Consider the following 19,685-nt stretch of genomic DNA (forward strand, 5'->3'; position numbering starts at 1 on the left):
ATGTTTGGTGTGTGTTAATGTACACGGTGTCCACAAAAGTATGTGGACACCTGCTCGTCGAACATCTCATTCCAAAATCATGGGCATTAATATGGAGTTGGTCTTCCCTTTGCTGCTATAACAGCCTCCACTCTTCTGGCAAGGCTTTCCACTAGATGATGGAACATTCCTGCGGGGACTTGCTTCTATTCAGACACAAGAAAATTAGTGAGGTCGGGTACTGACGTTGGGCGATTAGGCCTGGCTCCCAGTCCCAGACCGTTATACCTACTCCACCAAACTTTACAGTTGGCACTATGCATTGGGGTAGGTAGCGTTCCCCTGGCATCTACTAAACCCAGATTCATCTGTTGGACTGCCAGATGGTGATGCATGATTCATCACTCCAGAGAACACGTTTCCACTGGTCCAGAGTCCAATGGCGGCGAGCTTTACACCACTCCAGCCGACGCTTGGCATTACGCATGGTGATCTTAGGCTTGTGAGCAGCTGCTCGGCCATGGAAACCCATTTCATGAAGCTCCCGATGAACAATTCTTGTGCTGATGTTGCTTCCAGAGGCAGTTTGGAACTCTGTAGTGAGTGTTGCAACCGAGCACAGACAATTTTGATGAGCTTCGCGCTTCAGCACTCGGCAGTCCTGTTCTGTGAGCTTATGTGGCAAACCACTTTGCGGCTGAGCCGTTGTTGCTCCTAGACGTTTCCACTTCACAATAACAGCACTTACAGTTGACCAGGGCAGAAATTTGACAAACTGACTTGTTGGAAAGGTGGCATCCTACATCACTGAGCTCTTCAGCACGGGCAATTCTACTGCCAGTGTTTGTCTATGGAGATTGCATGGCTGTGTGCTCGATTTTATACACCTGTCAGCAACGGGTGTGGCTGAAAAATCTGAATCGGCTCATTTGAAGGGGTGTCCACATACTTGTGTACACTACACGTGGTTATTATTTGTTGTACATGTTAGTGTGTGTATCCATAGTGCCTCTGAATCTCTCAAGCATAGGAGTTCACTGATAGGGAGAGGGAAGGCAGGTTCAGTAGTCAGGTTACAAAACCAGCAGATTCCATCACCTCGGGTTGTTACTATTCCTGTCTCAGCCTGGGAGAGAGAGCTGTGTGTCACACTGCCCCCTTGTGGCTGTACTGGCTACAGACTTCACCCTCGGCTCCTTGTGGCTGTACTGGCTACAGACTTCACTCTGGGCCTGATTGCGTAAGACTGCGTAGCGTATGAGTCATAACCATTGAGCGAGTATAGAGGGGAGGGGTAGGGTGTGTGTGTGTGTGTGTGTGTGTGTGTGTGTGTGTGTGTGTGTGTGTGTGTGTGTGTGTGTGTGTGTGTGTGTGTGTGTGTGTGTGTGTGTGGTGTGTGTGTGTGTGTGTGTGTCAAGGTGGAGGCTGGCTGGGCAGAGTGAGCAGCAGCGGAGGCGATGGACGATGGCATTAGGGCTTTCCCCAGTTTTTTTTGAGGACTGGAGAAGAATCACTATCCAAGCAATATGGCTTTAGTCACCCAGGGGAGAGGGTGTGGCTGTTCCATAAGTATGCCACTGCAGAGCAGGTTGCCTTGTTATGCCCCACATATTAAGGCTAATGAGTCTTAAGTGAATATTGACCCATATACTACAGCTGATTTCTCTAGCGAGACCTTCTGCCTTCTCTCATTGTTCAAGAGATCTTTTCCATTCTCTCAGTGGTTGTCACACAAGAAGCCCAGGCATGTTCTGCAGCTGTGGAAAGACAGAGTGCCACTGGCACTGGAGCACAGTGGACCTGGGGGGATACATTCAGAAAGGTCAACTGGCTACGACCATAGCACACTGTAGGGGAAATTAGGACATACCGGTTGAAGGAAAAGGAGAAACAGGAGTTGAAGAAGTAGGAGAGAAATGGGACTATATTAAGAAGGGTGACATGGTGAAATAATATGCACAAAAAGCTATGGTTAACACGTGATTTAAATGTATATCGTTTTATTTTGTATCAGCTTTCTGATACACCTTTCTGTAATGTTACAAAACTACAAACGGTGTGCGAGTGAGTCAGAGCTTCAGGACCAGGTGTGATTCAGGAGAGGGATGGATGCGGGAGCGACAGGGTGGATGAAGAGGTTTGATCTGAGCGGTTATTGAGTCGTGTCCATGGATGATAAGGAAAACTGTCATAAAGGAATGGGAATAGCACGAAAACATAGGAGTGAGAATGAGTCTGTTCAAAGCAAGGGAACGACAGAGTCGGGATGAGAATGATTATGATACAATGATAACGTAATACGTTTTTTGGTTCTCTCTAGATCTTCAATTGGAGGGTGTTTGGTTGGTACCAAAGGCTACTAGGGTAATGGGCAACGCGGAGCGGTTGAGAATGATACTCTAGGAGGCTGGGAGCAAACATGTACAGTATATCAATACTACTTCGAGGTATTCATATTTATCAGTCATACGTTATTGATGCAGTATTCCTTTTTTATAAATGTATTTTTATCTCACTCTATCTTAGCTTTCCCAAATGATTGGGATTTGACAGAGTTGTGTGTCACCTTTGACATCATGTTACATTATCTGACTGTTCTGTTTCTGACCCCTTTCAATTCTAGATTGTTCTGTGTTTCCTATTTTTCCTCTCGTGTCTATACTGTGTGTGTGTGTGTGTGTCCCCCCCCCCCTCTGTCTCTCTCTCCTCCCTCTAGAAGGCATAAGGCCCTACGTAGATGGACAGTCGCAGGGCCGAACTGGTCTGGTAGCTCAGGAGGGGGTTGGCTGACACCATCTCCAGGTCCAGTGTGTACTCCAGGGGTCCCGTCACGGCCCGGGCTAAAACCAACATGGCGCTGATGTTGTTTATTTGCTGAGGGAGACACAGAGATGATAGTGAGGTTAGTCAGAGTCAGTCACATTAGGCAGAAAAAGTGGGGGTTTGTTTGACTAATTTCTCCTCGTCTAAGAAGTCAAGAAACTTATCTAAGTGTTGTTACGATGCAAGGTCTCAAAACTGCAATACAATACGTTTCTAGACCTCCACTGTCGTCATAAACTCACTAGTCTATCATCATATATTCACAAAGTGGATGGGAGGGTGACTCAGGCTGGTGCTATACAAGGGTTGTCACACTATAGCTGTGCTCACTCTGATGTAGAAGTCTCCGTTGTCGTCTCCAGAGCGGATACGGAAGGTGTTGTAGGCCCCGGGGTAGACGCTGGTGGCCTGGATCTGAAAGATGTCTGAGGGGACGGAGCGTTCCGACGTGATGCTCATGTAGCGGTGGACGATAGAGAAGGGTCGGTCTCGACAGGCTGGCTTGGTCACAGGACAAACACAACGACTAGACACACAGGAGAGAAAAGTAGGTTTTAGTCCTCTGGAGAGAGACTGTATATGAGTTGTGTCGTAGTGGAAGTCACTTCCTGAAATTTGACCTCATGAACTAGATGGCTTAATGATTCACTTTTGATTCTGTTTCATTTCAACTAAAACAGAATATTTGTTCATCAATATTGTATATTTAGTGATGAATATGTCCTCTGAAATGCTCATGCCTCTAGATAAAATGTTCAAAAGAGTAGTTCATAACTCAACCAATAGAGGGGTATATTGCAATACAGAAGGAGCACTGGCGAACTATCCTCAAACCAAGACGGATTACATACAACTGTATTTGAACAGTGGCCATTTCCCCAAGTAATTTTCTGAAACCTTTTCATACAGCCAAAACAAGTTGAGGGAAATAAACCACTGTCCACACCTGTTATCAATTTAACACTTGTTTCCCTCTTCTAACAGCGTTCTAATTGTACTGGAACACGTTCAACTGAAAAGGGAACAGAATTGGACAGAAATATGGAAAAAGTAATTGGAGCAATCTTAGAAATAATGTGAGCTGTGCTCCATACAGAGTGAGGCTGATGATATGGACAGAGGTTGATCATGAGGGAAAGTGAGTGAGTGAGTGAGTGAGTGAGTGAGTGAGTGAGTGAGTGAGTGAGTGCGTGCGTGCGTGCGTGTCAGAGAGTATGAGAGTGTGTGTGCGTGTGTTTTAATAAATGTTCACTCACTTGTCAGTTATTTGGATGTAAGGGTCCTGACAGAGGTTGGTGTCCACACACTGATAGGCACCGTGGATATTCACACAGGTCTGTTCTTTAGTACACTGGTGCTCTCCAGTCTCACACTCATTTATATCTGAGGAGGAGAGGGATAGAGAAAAGGTTTGGGAAAGGGAAGGTTCGAATACAATAGGACAGAATCAAAATGAATAGAATAGAAGCAAGTTGTCCACTAACGAGGACAACGAAAGAACACAGGTACAATTAGCTGACGTTGAAGTGAAAGACGGGCAAAAGGAGAACAGATGGAGAGAGTGCTTACCCTGGCATAGTCGGGTGCCCAGCAGCTGGTAGCCTTCTGGGCACTGACAGGAGAACTTCCCGGGTTCATTGACACATTGGAACTGGCACAGGTAACTGGAGTAGCTGCACTCGTCTATGTCTGCAGAACCAAGGAGGGAGAGAGAGGGGAACAGCGTTTCAGATCATAGCGCAGCTGTTTTAACCAAGAAAACAGACAGAGAGCTGCGCGGCCATGCCGCCTCCAACTCAATCATCGTTTGCGGATGACACTACAGTGGTAGGCCTGATTACCAACAATGACGAGACAGCCTACAGGGAGGAGGTGAGGGCCCTCGGAGTGTGGTGTCAGGAAAATAACTTCACACTCAACGTCAACAAAACAAAGGAGATGATTGTGGACTTCAGGAAACAGCAGAGGGAGCACCCCCCTATCCACATTGACGGGACAGTAGTGGAGAAGGTGGAAAGTTTTAAGTTCATCGGTGTACACATCACGGACAAACTGAATTGGTCCACCCACACAGACAGCGTGGTGAAGAAGGCGTAGCAGCGCCTCTTCAACCTCAGGAGGCTGAAGAAATTCGGCTTGTCACCAAAAGCACTCACAAACTTCTACAGATGCACAATCGAGAGCATCCTGTCGGGCTGTATCACCGCCTGGTACGGCAACTGCTCCGCCCACAACCGTAAGGCTCTCCAGAGGGTAGTGAGGTCTGCACAACGCATCACCGGGGGCAAACTACCTGCCCTCCAGGACACCTACACCACCCGATGTCACAGGAAGGCCATAAAGATCATCAAGGACAACAACCACCCGAGCCACTGCCTGTTCACCCCGCTATCATCCAGAAGGCGAGGTCAGTACAGGTGCATCAAAGCAGGGACCGAGAGGCTGAAAAACAGCTTCTATCTCAAGGCCATCAGACTGTTAAACAGCCACCACTAACATTTAGTGGCCGCTGCCAACATACTGACTCAACACCAGCCACTTTAATAATGGGAATTGATGGAAATTATGTAAAAATGTACCACTAGCCACTTTAAACAATGCCACTTAATATAATGTTTACATACCCTACATTACTCCTCTCATATGTATATACTGTACTCTATACCATCTACTGCATCTTGCCTATGCCGTTCTGTACCATCACTCATTCATATATCTTTATGTACATATTCTTTATCCCTTTACACTTGTGTGTATAAGGTAGTAGTTGTGGAATTGTTAGGTTAGATTACTTGTTGGTTATTACTGCATTGTCGGAACTAGAAGCACAAGCATTTCGCTACACTCGCATTAACATCTGCTAACCATGTGTATGTGACAAATAAAATTTGATTTTATTTTATTTAAATAATGCAAGAAAGAAAGAGATGGTGTTTCTTTTCAGATTGTAGCACTGCGATTTTAATGGCATTATAGAGACAGACAGACAGACAGATCCGCTCACCATTGCAGGCGAAGCCGTCAGGCCCCAGCTCGTAGCCCTGGTCACAGCGACAGAGGAAGGTACCGTAGGTGTTATAACACCTCTGCTGACAGGGGGCGCCCATGTCACACTCATTCACATCTGGAAGGAGGAGGAAAAGGAGAAGTCTATCAGTATATATATGTTCTAACATCAGTCGGGATAGTGTGGGACTCTGTGTGTGATTTTGGCTGGTTGTGGCTATTAGTTTTACCATGACTCTGTGTGTATACAGTACGCGGTATTGCGTGTGTGTGTCTGACCATGCCTTACCAATACAGGAGCGGTTGTTGCCGGCCAGCTGGAAGCCTGGTTCACACTGACAGGAGAAGGAGCCGGGGACGTTGACACAGCGATGCTGACAGTACCTGTACCTACACTCATCAATATCTAACAACACAGATGGAAGGAGAGCATTCAGAAACAGTTCCAGAGAGAAAGAGGAGATTGCTTTGACCAACCAGGTTGTTATATTAAAGGAGAATTTGATCCAAGGACTTGTCTGGTTAAATGGAGGTCAAATAACATGCTACAATGACTAAGCTGAACCACAACAATGCAGTGAGACCACAAACAGTGAGTTGGGTGTGACTCAGGCCAGGGGGTAGGCTGGTTATAGAGAGTCATATGGAGAGTACTATACATTCTTAGAAAGAATGGTGCTATCTAGAACCTAAAAGGGTTATTCGGCTGTCCCCATAGGAGAACCCTTTGAAAAACCCTTTCTGGTTCCAGGTAGAACCATTTCCTCAGAGGGTTCTACACGGAACACAAAAGAGTTCCTACGGGGACAGCCGAAGAACCCTTTTAGAACCCTTTTTAAGAGTATAGCGTGACTTACCAATGCACTCGGTGCCAACCTTGCGGTAACCATCAGGACACTGGCAGGTAAAGGCTCCAGGTGTGTTGATGCACTGCTGGCTGGGCTGGCAGTCGTGTTCATCTCTCTCACACTCATTCACGTCTGTGTGTGTGTGATATGGCAATGAAACACACCGTTTTAAGTAACATGGTAAGTTAATACATTTGATGCACCAACAGCTGAGAATTCCCCACATTGCTGAATCGTTATTCCTGTCTCATGCATTCCCCATCAACAACAACACCTACCACCCCGACCCCAAGGACAACAGGACAAGCAGCTCTTTCACCACTCTCCGTCCCATAAAACTAAGAGCAGCTGTCCTCGTGAAATGTCCACATTCCAGTAGCAGCTATCCACGTACACACAGACACACATTATCCCTCCCCTGTCTCACCCTCCAGCCGGTACTCACCCACACAGCTGTCTCCCTGGGGTTCGTAGCCCAATGGACAGGGGTTGAAGGGCTCTCTGGCAGTGCTCTCCAGGTTGGTCCCAGTCTGGCTGGGGGGGTCCTGGGCTGGGATGACTGAGGCAGAGCGGGGGAGGCACAGGTAGCCCCCGTAGTGGTTGAAGCACTTCATCTCACCCTTACAGGCCTCCGGAATGGTCTCACACTCATTTATGTCTGACGGGAGAGAGGACAGCGAGAGGCTGAAGGAAAAGGACTGAAAGACAGGAGTGGTTTCAAGTTGTAATGCTCTCACTCAGGACACGGACATGGGGACATGAGGATAAGCGAGATCCTCTACCTTTGCAGTGCTGAGTCTGGGAGTCCCATTGATACCCATCTGTGCATTCCTACAGATAGCAGGAAAGAGAGTCTCATCATCCAAATAACCTTTCATGTATAGCTATTATATGCACTTTAAATCATGGCTGTCCACTGTCACACCAATAAGATGAGAGGGAGGAGGAGATGATGATACATAGTCATGAGCACAGAGAACAGGTCAGCGGAGGTCAACAGAAAAGAGAAGAGCAGCTGCAGTACACAAAGGGGTCAAATCATCAGTCTGGTACATGGTAGGAGGAGGATGAAAAGATAGAAAGGTAGGAGAGAGGGATTGAGAGAGTGAGAGAACGAGAGTCCTGGTTTGCGCGCCGAAATACCCATCCTTACCGTGTAGGTGTCACTTTCTGTAGGTGGCTGTGAAATAGCACTGCGGAGGATCACAGACACACAGAGGATGGACACACACACGCCCCGCATGCTCACGTACTGACTGGCAGATAGAACAGGATCACACGCGTTAACACGCAACGCACACTGGCACAGCCGGCGGGTCACACAGGTAACGGCGCCTCAGGTCAGGATGAAAGAAGCTTCCGACTTGTTGTGGTGCTCAGAGCAGCTCAGTGGTATCTGTAGAGAGGGAAAGGGGAGAGAAAGAGAGAGAGAGAAAGCGAGACAGAAAAAGGAGAAAGAGGGAGAGAGAGAGAGAGAGAGAAAGGGAGAAAGAGAAAGGGAGAAAGAGAAAGGGAGAAAGAGGGAGAGAGAGAAAGGGAGAAAGAGAAAGAGAGAAAGGGAGAAAGAGAGAAAGAGAAAAAGAGAGAGAGAGAGAGAGAGAGAGAGAGAGAGAGAGAGAGAGAGAGAGAGGGGGGGGGGATAGTTGAATAGTTAGATACTCTGGAGACTCATTAACCTGGGTTGAGAACACTTCAGAAAGAGAGAGAGAGTGAGACTCAACAACCTGAGTGGTAAATCATCCACCTCGTAAACTTCTCATAACACTGAGCTGTGTGTTGACATCTTTTCTAAAGCCAGGCTCAGACACAGAGCAGAGGTCAAGTCAAACAAGTGACATTATTTGCTAATCGAACATCTTTCCCCCTGAATCCCCACCATTATTATGGAGAGGATGTACGTCTCCCCCTGCTGGTGAAATATAAATATAAGGATGTACTCCATCCATCAGCTAAAAATAAAGAAAAGTCAACAGCAAGGAAATGCTTTCATTATAGCTCTCCACACACAGCCATCTATTTCCCCAGACAGCCCCACTGTAACTGGGACTAGGAATACACACACACACACACACACACACACACACACACACACACACACACACACACACACACACACACACACACACACACACACACACACACACACACACACACACACAAGCGCCCATACACACACCACACACACACAAGCCCGCTGGGACTTCACATTGAAAACTTGTGGAGGCTGAACCTGCAGTATAACAGAGTGGGTCACTAAACACAGTAACTCTGTAAGAGGTCCTACATCTCAGGGTATTATCTGTCAATTTCAAAACATTACTTTCCGTTTTCCCAGAAGGGTTTCTGCTCTGTTCATCCACCTACATCACTGTTACTCGTACCACATAATCCATTGTTGTCTTTATCTGAGCCTGGCATCATTCATCATCATGGCTAGTGTGTTAATCACTGAAGTACTGCATATGAAGGTGGAGAAGTATACAGACAGGGCTTTGCTGCCCATTTCAGGAGAACCCAACCATCCTCCGTGTAATGTTCTTGGCACGAGGAAGCACAGCTGTTTAAGTAGAACATGTACCTAGACAAATAAATCCTCAATTCCAGCTCCCCATTTCTGAGTAACCGTTGTTCGTGCAAAACCGTCAGCAGAGGCTCCAGACAGAATAGATGAAGAGGAAAGTTATAATCACTGCATTCTTTATACGTGTACACACACACGCGCGCACATGCACGCACACACACACACTTTAAATACTTTATTGAATCCACCAATCACATTACATCCCAAAGGACTCAACCATTTCAAGAGTCACTCACGTGAACAAAAAGAGCTTCTCCTCCACACAGCCAGGCGGACCATAACTGCCGAAACAGAGAAGTACCTAGCCACATCTACTGTACATGCACATACCTACACACACACATATAAAACCTCATGCCGAGTGTGTTGGGTATTATGCTAATTAACAAAAAAGAAGCCCCAGAGTGATGTGCGTGACACACATAAATACTGTCTTACATCACACTCCACATGTAGCCTTACCTTCGCTCTGAAGCACCAAAACCAACAGCAAATGTTCCACTAAGTTCCCAGGACAAGTACCCACACAGTACACACAATGCACTTGTCACACAACTTCACAATCTTTCATTCACTCACAAAAGTCTTATAGTGGGCCTTGCGTCATATCATCTTCAATAGGTCTGCATCATAAGCAGGAGGACACTTATATACAGCCCTGATATGAAGACACGTCAGGATCCTTGTGTAGACACTGTGGTACTTTTACAGCCAGGGCGGGGGGGATCTGACGTAAAACCACCAAAAAACGAAAACTGTCCGCCAGAGTCCACTCAGTCACCCAGGACTGTGGGCAGCAGGGAGATGTGGGTAGGTACTGCCCCGCCACCGCTGACCAGTGAGCACCAAGTGGTGTTTGGACCTCTGGAATGCCCGTGGCAAGGATGTGGGCTGCAGTTCCCAGTAGGGATACCCTACCATCAGTGTTTCCCAGAGTATCAGGTTCTGGGAAAGCCCCCCATGGTTCATGTAGGACAGCTGCTGCCAACCCTACAGCCTCTGGTCTCTGAGTGGGCGGATGGTTCGTCACTCTGACAGCCCTCCACAGGTCAACCACTGGTCTGTTCATTGTTTGTGGTTCTGGTAAAGACAAGCGTTGTTGAAGAAATATATGATTTCCTTGACTGTCATTGAAATGGAATTAAAGGAAAATGGGTAGCGTGACAAACTTGCCATTTAACAGAAGTGTAGAACCACGTAGTTTACCATTTTTCACTGAAATATATATATATATATATATACACTGCTCAAAAAAATAAAGGGAACACTTAAACAACACAATGTAACTCCAAGTCAAACACACTTCTGTGAAATCAAACTGTCCACTTAGAAAGCAACACTGATTGACAATAAATTTCACATGCTGTTGTGCAAATGGAATAGACAAAAGGTGGAAATTATAGGCAATTAGCAAGACACCCCCAAAAAAGGAGTGATTCTGCAGGTGGTGACCACAGACCACTTCTCAGTTCCTATGCTTCCTGGCTGATGTTTTGGTCACTTTTGAATGCTGGCGGTGCTTTCACTCTAGTGGTAGCACAAGATGGAGTCTACAACCCACACAAGTGGCTCAGGTAGTGCAGCTCATCCAGGATGGCACATCAATGCGAGATGTGGCAAGAAGGTTTGCTGTGTCTGTCAGCGTAGTGTCCAGAGCATGGAGGCGCTACCAGGAGACAGGCCAGTACATCAGGAGATGTGGAGGAGGCCGTAGGAGGGCAACAACCCAGCAGCAGGACCGCTACCTCCGCCTTTGTGCAAGGAGGAGCACTGCCAGAGCCCTGCAAAATGACCTCCAGCAGGCCACAAATGTGCATGTGTCAGCATATGGTCTCACAAGGGGTCTCCATGAGGATGGTATGAGGGCCCGACGTCCACAGGTGGGGGTTGTGCTTACAGCCCAACACCGTGCAGGACGTTTGGCATTTGCCAGAGAACACCAAGATTGGCAAATTCGCCACTGGCGCCCTGTGCTCTTCACAGATGAAAGCAGGTTCACACTGAGCACATGAGCACATGTGACAGACGTGACAGAGTCTGGAGACGCCGTGGAGAACGTTCTGCTGTCTGCAACATCCTCCAGCATGACCGGTTTGGCGATGGGTCAGTCATGGTGTGGGGTGGCATTTCTTTGTGGGGCCGCACAGCCCTCCATGTGCACGCCAGAGGTAGCCTGACTGCCATTAGGTACCGAGATGAGATCCTCAGACCCCTTGTGAGACCATATGCTGACACATGCACATAGGTTTTGGAGCGGTGGCTTCTTCCTTGCTGAGCGGCCTTTCAGGTTATGTCATATAGGACTCGTTTTACTGTGGACATAGATACTTTTGTACCTGTTTCCTCCAGCATCTTCACATGGTCCTTTGCTGTTGTTATGGGATTGATTTGCACTTTTCGCACCACAGTACATTCATCTCTAGGAGACAGAACGCGTCTCCTTCCTGAGCGGTATGACGGTTGCGTGGTCCCATGGTGTTTATACTTGCGTACTATTGTTTGTAAAGATGAACGTGGTACCTTCAGGCATTTGGAAATTGTTGCCAAGGATGAACCAGACTTGTGGAGGTCTACAATTTTTGTTCTGAGGTCTTGGCTGATTTCTTTTGATTTTCCCATGATGTCAAGCAAAGAGGCACTGAGTTTAAAGGCAGGCCTTGAAATACATCCACTGTTACACCTACAATTAACTCAAATTATGTCAATTAGCCTATCAGAAGCTTCTAAAGCCATGACAATTTTCTGGAAATTTCCAAGCTGTTTATATGCACAGTCAACTTAGTGTTTGTAAACTTCTGATCCACTGGAATTGTGATACAATTTCTTTGCTTTTTAATGCGTTTGAGCCAATCAGTTGTGTTGTGACAAGTTAGGGGTGGTATACAGAAGATAAACCTATTTGGTAAAAGACCAAGTCCATATTATGGCAAAAACAGTTCAAATAAGCAAAGAGAAACAACAGTCCATCATTACTTTAAGACATGAAGGTCAGTCAATGCGGAAAAATTCAAGAACTTAGAAGAGCAGTCGCAAAAATCATCAAGCCCTATGATTAAACTTGCTCTCATGAGGATCGCCACAGGAAAGGAAGACCCAGAGTTACCTCTGCTGCAGAGGACAAGTTCATTAGAGTTACCAGCCTCAGAAATTGCAGCCCAAATAAATGCTAAGAAGAGACTTGCCTAGGGCCAAGAAACACGAACAATGGACATTAGACCGGTGGAAATCTGTCCTTTGGTCTGATGGGTCTAAATTTGAGAATTTTGGGTCCAATCGCCGGGTTTTTGTGAGACGCAGAGTGGGTGAACGGATGATCTCCATGTGTGTAGTTCCCACCGTGAAGCATGGAGGAGGCGGTGTGATGTGCTTTGCTGGTCACACTGTCATTGATTTATTTAGAATTCAAGGAACAATTAACCAGCATGGCTAGCAATACGCCATCCCATCTGGTTTGCGCTTAGTGGGACTATCTTTTGTTTTTCAACAGGACAATGACCCAACACACCTCCAGGCTGTGTAAGGTCTATTTGGCCAAGAAGGAGAGTGTTGGATTGCTGCATCAGATGACCTGGCCTCCACAATCATCCGACCTCAACCCAATTGAGATGGTTTGGGATGAGTTGGACCGCAGAGTGAAGGAAAAGCAGCCAACAAGTGCTCAGCATATGTGCGTACTCCTTCAAGACTGTTGGAAAAGCATTCCAAGTGAACCTGATTGAGAAAATGCCAAGAGTGTGCAAAGCTGTCATCAATGCAAAGGATGACTTCTTTGATTAATCAAAATATAAAACATATTAAAAATATAACACTTTTTTGGTTACTACATGATTCCATATGTGTTATTTCATAGTTTTAATGTCTTCACTATTAGTCCACAATGTAGAAAATAGTAAAAATAAAGAAAAACCCTTGAATGAGTAGGTGTGTCCAAACTTTTGACTGGTACTGTGTATACACTACCGTTCAAAAGTTTGGGGTCACTTAGAAATGTCCTTGTTATTGAATGAAGAGCACATTTTTTTGTCCATTAAAATAACATCAAATTGATCAGAAATACAGTGTAGACATTGTTAATGTTGTAAATGACTATTGTAGCTGGAACCGGCAGATAGGTTCCAGCTTTCTACATAGGTGTACAGAGGCCCATTATCACCAACCATCACTCCTGTGTTCCAATGGCACGTTGTGTTAGCTAATCCAGGTTTACCATTTTAAAAGGCTAATTGATCATTAGAAAACCATTTTGTAATTATGTTAGCACAGCTGGAAACTGTTCTGATTAAAGAAGCAATGAAATGGTCCTTCTTTAGACTAGTTGAGTATCTGGAGCATCAGCATTTGTGGGTTTGATTACAGGCTCAAAATGGCCAGAAACAAAGACCTTTCTTCTGAAACGCATCAGTCTATTCTTGTTCTGAGAAATGAAGGCTATTCCATGCGAGAAATTGCCAAGAAACTGAAGATCTCGTACAACACTGTGTACTATTCCCTTCACAGAACAGCGCAAACTGGCTCTAACCAGAATAGAAAGAGGAGTTGGAGGCCCCGGTGCACAACTGAGCAAGAGGACAAGTACATGATAGTGTTTAATTTGAGAAACAGACGCCTCACAAGTCCTCAACTGGCAGCTTCATTAAATAGTACACGCAAAACACCAGTCTCAACGTCAACATTGAAGAGGCAACTCAGGGATGCTGGCCTTCTAGGTAGAGTAGCAAAGAAAAAGCCAAATCTCAGACTTGCCCATCTTAATATTTTATTTTTATTGGCCAAAGAACACAGACACTGGACAGAGGAACTCTGCCTAGAAGGCTAGCATCCCGGAGGAGTCGCCTCTTCACTTTTGAAGTAGAGACTGGTGTTTTGCGGGATTTGCAGATTGGCCTAGCCAATCGGGTGATTGTGGAGGCCAGGTCATCTGACGCAGCACTCCAACACTCTCCTTCTTGGTCAAATAGCCTGTACACAGCCTGGAGGTGTGTTGGGTCATTGTCATGTTGAAAAACAAATGATAGTCCCACTAAGCGCAAACCAGATGGGATGGCACATCGCTGCATAATGATGTGGTAGCTATGCAGATTAAGTGTGCCTTGCATTCTAAATAAATCACAGACAGTGTCACCAGCAAAACACCCAAACACCATCACACCTCATCCTCCATGCTTCACGGCGGGAACCACACATGCGGAGATCATCCGTTCACCTACTATGCGTCTCACAAAAACACGGCGGTTGGAACCAAAAGACAGATTTCCACTGATCTAATGTCCAATGTTCACGTTTCTTGGCCCAAGCAAGTCTCTTCTTCTTATTGGTGTCCTTTAGTATTGGTTTCTTTGCAGAAATTCGAACATGAAGGCCTGATTCACGCAGTCTCCTCTGAACAGTTGATGTTGCGATGTGTCTGTTACTTGAACTCTGCGAAGCATTTATTTTGGCTGCAATTTCTGAGACAGGTAACTCTAATGAACTTGTCCTCTGCAGCAGAAGTAACTCTGAGTCTTCCTTTCCTGTGGGGGTCCTCATGAGAAACCGTTTCATCATAGCGCTTGATGGTTTTTGCGACTGCACTTGAAGAAACATTCAAAGTTCTTGAAATTTTCTGCATTGACTGACCTTCATGTCTTAAAATCGTTTCTCTTTGCTTATTTGAGCCATAAAATGGACTTGGTCTTTTACCAAATAGGGCTATCTTCTGTATACCACCCCTAACTTGTCACAACACAACTGATTGGCTCAAATCAATAAATCAATCAAATTAATTTTTAAAGCCCTTATTACATCAGCTGATGTCACAAAGTGCTGTACAGAAACCCAGCCTAAAACCCCAAACAGCAAGCAATGCAGGTGTAGAAGCATTAATAACCTCTACAGGATCGGTGTCCCCCCGCGGGATGGTTGAGCTAACGTAGGCTAATGTGATTAGCATGAGGTTGTAAGTAACAATAACAATTCCCAGGACATAGACAAATCTGATATGGGCAGAAAGCTTAAATTCTTGTTAATCTAACTGCACTGTCCAATTTACAGTAGCTATACCATGCTATTGTTTGAGAAGGGTGCACAGTTATGAACTTCAAAATGTATCAATAAACCAAATTAGGCACATTTGGGCAGACTTGATACAACATTTTGAACAGAAATGCAATGGTTCAACGAATCAGTCTAAAACGTTGCACATACACTGCTCCCATCTAGTGTCCAAAATCGACATAGCGCCTAACCTGAAATAGTATATCATGACCTTTCTCTTTCATTTCAAAGATAATGGAACAAATAATTAACAAAGAAACACGTTTTTTTCTTTGTTTTATCTTTTACCAGATCTAATGTGTTACATTATCCAACATTAGTTTCACATTTCCACAAACTTCAAAGTGTTTCCTTTCAAATGGTATCAAGAATAGTCATATCCTTGCTTCAGGTCCTGAGCTACAGGCAGTTAGATTTGGGTTTGTAATTTCAAGCGAAAATGAAAGAAAGAAATTCCACAACTTAACTTTTCACAGGGCACACCTGTTAATTGAAATGCATGAAGCTGGTTGAGAAAATGCCAAGAGTGTGCAAAGCTGTCATCAAGGCAAAGGGTGGCTACTTTGAAGAATCTCAAATATAAAAAATATATTTGATTTGCTTAACACTTTTTTTTGTTACTACATGATTCCATGTGTGTTATTTCATAGTTTTGATGTCTTCACTATTATTCTACAATGTAGAAAATAGTAAAAAACAAAACAAAGAAAAACCCTTGAATGAATAGGTGTGTCCAAACCTTTGACTGGTACTGTACATATATATACTGTGCCTTCGGGAAGTATTCAGACCCCTTTACTTTTTCCACATTTTGTTAGGTTACAGCCTTATTCTAAAATTGATTAACTGGTTTATTTTCCCTCATCAATCTACACAAAATACCCCATAATGACAAAGCAAAAACGGGTTTTTAGAAATGTTGGCTAATTTCTTATGAATAAAAAAACTTTAATATTACATTTACATAAGTATTCAGACCCTTTAGTCAGTACTTTGTTGAAGCATCTTTGGCAGTAATTACAGCCTCGAGTCTTCTTGGGTATGACGCTACAAGCTTGGCACACCTGTATTTGGGGAGTTTCTCCCATTCTTTTCTACAGATCCTCTCAAGCTCTGTCAGGTTGGATGGGAAGCATTGCTGCACAGCTATTTTCAGGTCTCTCCAGAGATGTTCAATCAGGTTTAACTCCGGGCTCTGGCTTGGCCACTCAAGGACATTCAGAGACTTGTCCCGAAGCCACTCCTGCGTTGTCTTGGCTGTGTGCGTAGGGTCGTTGTCCTGTTGTAGGTGAACCTTTGCCCCAGTCTGAGGTCCTGACCGCTCTGGAGCAGGTTTTCATCAAGGATCTCTCTGTACTTTGCGCCTTCCACTGTCCATTGTGTCTGCCACTGAAAAACATCCCCACAGCATGATTCTTCAACCACCATGCTCCACTGTAGGGATGGTGCCAGGTTCCTCCAGACGTTACGCTTGGCATTCAGGCCAAATAGTTAAATCTTGGTTTCATCAGACCAGAGAATGTTGTTTCTCATAGTCTGAGAGTCTTTATTTGCCTTTTGGCAAACTCCAAGTGGGCTGTCATGTGCCTTTTACTAGGAGTTGCTTCCGTCTGGCCACTCTATCATAAAGGCCTAATTAGTACAGTGCTGCAGAGATGGTTGTCCTTCTGGAAGGTTATCCCATCTCCACAGAGGAACTCTAGAGCTCTGTCAGAGTGACCATCGGGTTCTTGGTCACCTCCCTGACCAAGACCTTAATCCCCCAATTCCTGTTTGGCCGGGTGGTCAGCTCTAGGAAGAGTCTTGGTGGTTCCAAACTTCTTCCATTTAAGAATGACGGATGCCACTGTGTTTTTGGGGACCTTCAACTCTGCAGACATTTCTTGGTACCCTTCACCAGATCTGTGCCTTGACACAATCCTGTTTCGGAGCTCTACGGACAATTCCTTTGACCTCAAGGCTTGGTTTTTGCTCTGACATGCACTGTCAACTGTGGGACCTTATATAGACAGGTGTGTGCCTTTACAAATCATGTCCAATCAATTGAATTTACCACAGGTGGACTACAATCAAGTTGTAGAAACAACTCAATGATGATCAATGGAAACAGGATGCACCTGAGCTCAATTTTGAGTCTCATAGCAAAGGGTCTGAATTCTTATGTAAATAAGATATTTCTGTTTAAACCTGTTTTCGCTTTGTCATTATGAGTTATTGTGTGTAGCTTGCTGAGGATTTTTTTGTATTTAATACATTTTAGAGTAAGGCAGTAATGTAAAAAATGTGTGGAAAAAGTCAAGGGGTCTGGAAACTTTCCGAAGGCACTGTATATGGCCTTGTCTTTACTTGGTTTGAACAAGGAATCCAACTACTCTTGGGGGACAATGTGACGTCTTTAATTGGCCCAGGTGCTTACTTATGTTACTGGCATCAGTAGTATGTTAACTTGTGCAACAGGAAGCATCACTCTCCCTGAATCCACACCATCAGCAGAATGACTAAGCAAAATATCCGCAGGGTCAAAAATAAATGACCTCTTGGGGACTAGGCAAAACACACAGCGAGACCACACACACAGTTATACACACATACAACTACATCTACACACACACACACAACGGTGGGAGAGCCAACCAGAGATGGTCCTGTCTTGAGATGTGCATACTGTACGTAGCCAGCTTTGTTCCGTTCTGCTCAGTAGCGCATGGATCTGCTCGCTCTCTAACATGGTGGCCCGGTGGGCTCAAGTTGTGCTCTGCTCCCCTCGCTGCACTGAACCTGCCACCCAGAGGCTAGAACTTCTTACATGTGATACCACTGAACTCCTGTGACGGGAGATTTCTCTCACATTGCCGGACAGTAGCTCTGCAGAAAAACACATAACAGTTCCCCATGGAGTTAGCCTTTTGTCCCATTAGCACAGGGCTGCAGTCTGCTGGTGAGTACACTGCTGTAGTAAATGGATGAGGTGAGGCGTGCCGAGGGCAGGAGATAATGGACACAGGGTGGGTCAGAGGGGGGAGTTTGGTCCTCTGGGGTGCAACTGTCTGACCCTCCTTGGCATGCTTCTGCGCTTTCCCCTGAATCACTGTAGTCATTCCAGCCTTATGCAGGCCTATCAACGGGATTACTCCTTCTGTCAAATGTTAGTTATTAAGAGTATATAAACACAGCTATAAAATGGGGCCCTGCTCTGCACAGAAGTGGTACGTATGTAACGGAATGGGAAGGCAGTGTCCTGCACTGTGATGGTGTGTGTATATAGGAGTGAGGGTGTATACAGGGTGTGTTTAGTGCACCTGTCTCTCTAGTTTGATGTGGATGTCTTAGTGTGACCATATGGTAAAGAAGGCCTGGCTGCTCTTCCTCACACTAAAGCAAGACTTTCCGACAAACAAATCCTGACCATAAGGTTTTCTCTTAACTGACCATGTGTCTGGCAGGATTTGTCATGCAAAAGGTTCGCAGGGGATATTAATAGACTTTGCGATTGTGACATTAAATAGTTGTGAAACAGTAGTTGGATCTGTAAGAGAGTTTTGTAATACATTTCCATTTACAAATACACCTACTATCTTACACATGCTCTTCTGTCCCTCCCTCCCACTCCCTCTCTCCCTCTCTAACACACACACATACACAAGCGCAGGGCCTTGCCACCTCAGCTCTTGTAAGGATTCAACTGCAGCTGTGGAGGTTGAGAGGATAGAATGGTTTAACTGTGACGTGTCCACCCCCTCCAGGAGCAAACAGAGGTTAAGAGGCATTACACACTTTTTTTCCTTTTCTTTGTGACACACACACTTGGTTACTCACTCGCAAACACTCTCGTAGACACACACAACCCCACTCGCTCTTTCAAACCTGCACACACTGTCATTGTCAAACATGGTGAACTCACAGACAAGTCTTCTTTCCTGTGTGAAATCTTCTTCTTCTTGCTATCTTCAGGTCCCTAGTTTGTGTCCCTGTTGCTCTGTGCTCGATGTGCTGTTCTAGTCCGCTGGTGGTGTTAGTCCCTGGTGTGTTGTGAGCGTGGAGAGCTGAAGTGGTCCTTCTGTCTGTCCTGCTCCTGCCTCTATGGCCCTGAGAGAGTGAGTGGGGAGATCGACAGCTGGAGCAGCTGAATGCATGCAGGGGAGGGAGAGAGAAAAAGAGAGTGGGAGAGAGGAGAGGACAGCCCATTTCTACCCCCACTCTGGCCCCCTGCACTGCCATCCTCCACCCGACCCCCCTCCCTGACCCCCCAGGATGCAAATTCCTGGTCTGCGGCCCAAATTCCAAAATTCCAAATCTGTCCAAATCACAGGCGGAACAACAACTTACATAGATTCACACACATACTCCCACCTCCCCCCCTGTTCCCCCACTCACTGGTCACGCAACGCACCTGGTTTCATTTCAAATCACCCTTC

General features: G+C 45.5%; 1 protein-coding gene across 1 annotated transcript; it reads right to left on the bottom strand.

The window, feature by feature from the left end:
* Positions 1-1,962: 1,962 nt before the first annotated feature.
* LOC129858053 (EGF-containing fibulin-like extracellular matrix protein 2) lies at positions 1,963-19,435 on the bottom strand. The gene is made up of 11 exons (XM_055926961.1): positions 19,172-19,435; positions 7,810-8,052; positions 7,439-7,487; positions 7,102-7,314; positions 6,666-6,788; positions 6,098-6,214; positions 5,807-5,926; positions 4,372-4,491; positions 4,059-4,185; positions 3,133-3,328; positions 1,963-2,853 (listed from the first exon to the last, which is right to left on the bottom strand). Exons 2-11 carry the CDS (start codon positions 7,897-7,899, stop codon positions 2,692-2,694), a joined length of 1,317 nt encoding a protein of 438 aa, XP_055782936.1. The 5' UTR covers positions 7,900-8,052; positions 19,172-19,435; the 3' UTR covers positions 1,963-2,691.
* Positions 19,436-19,685: the final 250 nt, after the last annotated feature.

The sequence above is a fragment of the Salvelinus fontinalis genome, chromosome 6, assembly GCF_029448725.1.
Source record: "Salvelinus fontinalis isolate EN_2023a chromosome 6, ASM2944872v1, whole genome shotgun sequence".
Lineage (NCBI taxonomy): Eukaryota > Metazoa > Chordata > Actinopteri > Salmoniformes > Salmonidae > Salvelinus > Salvelinus fontinalis.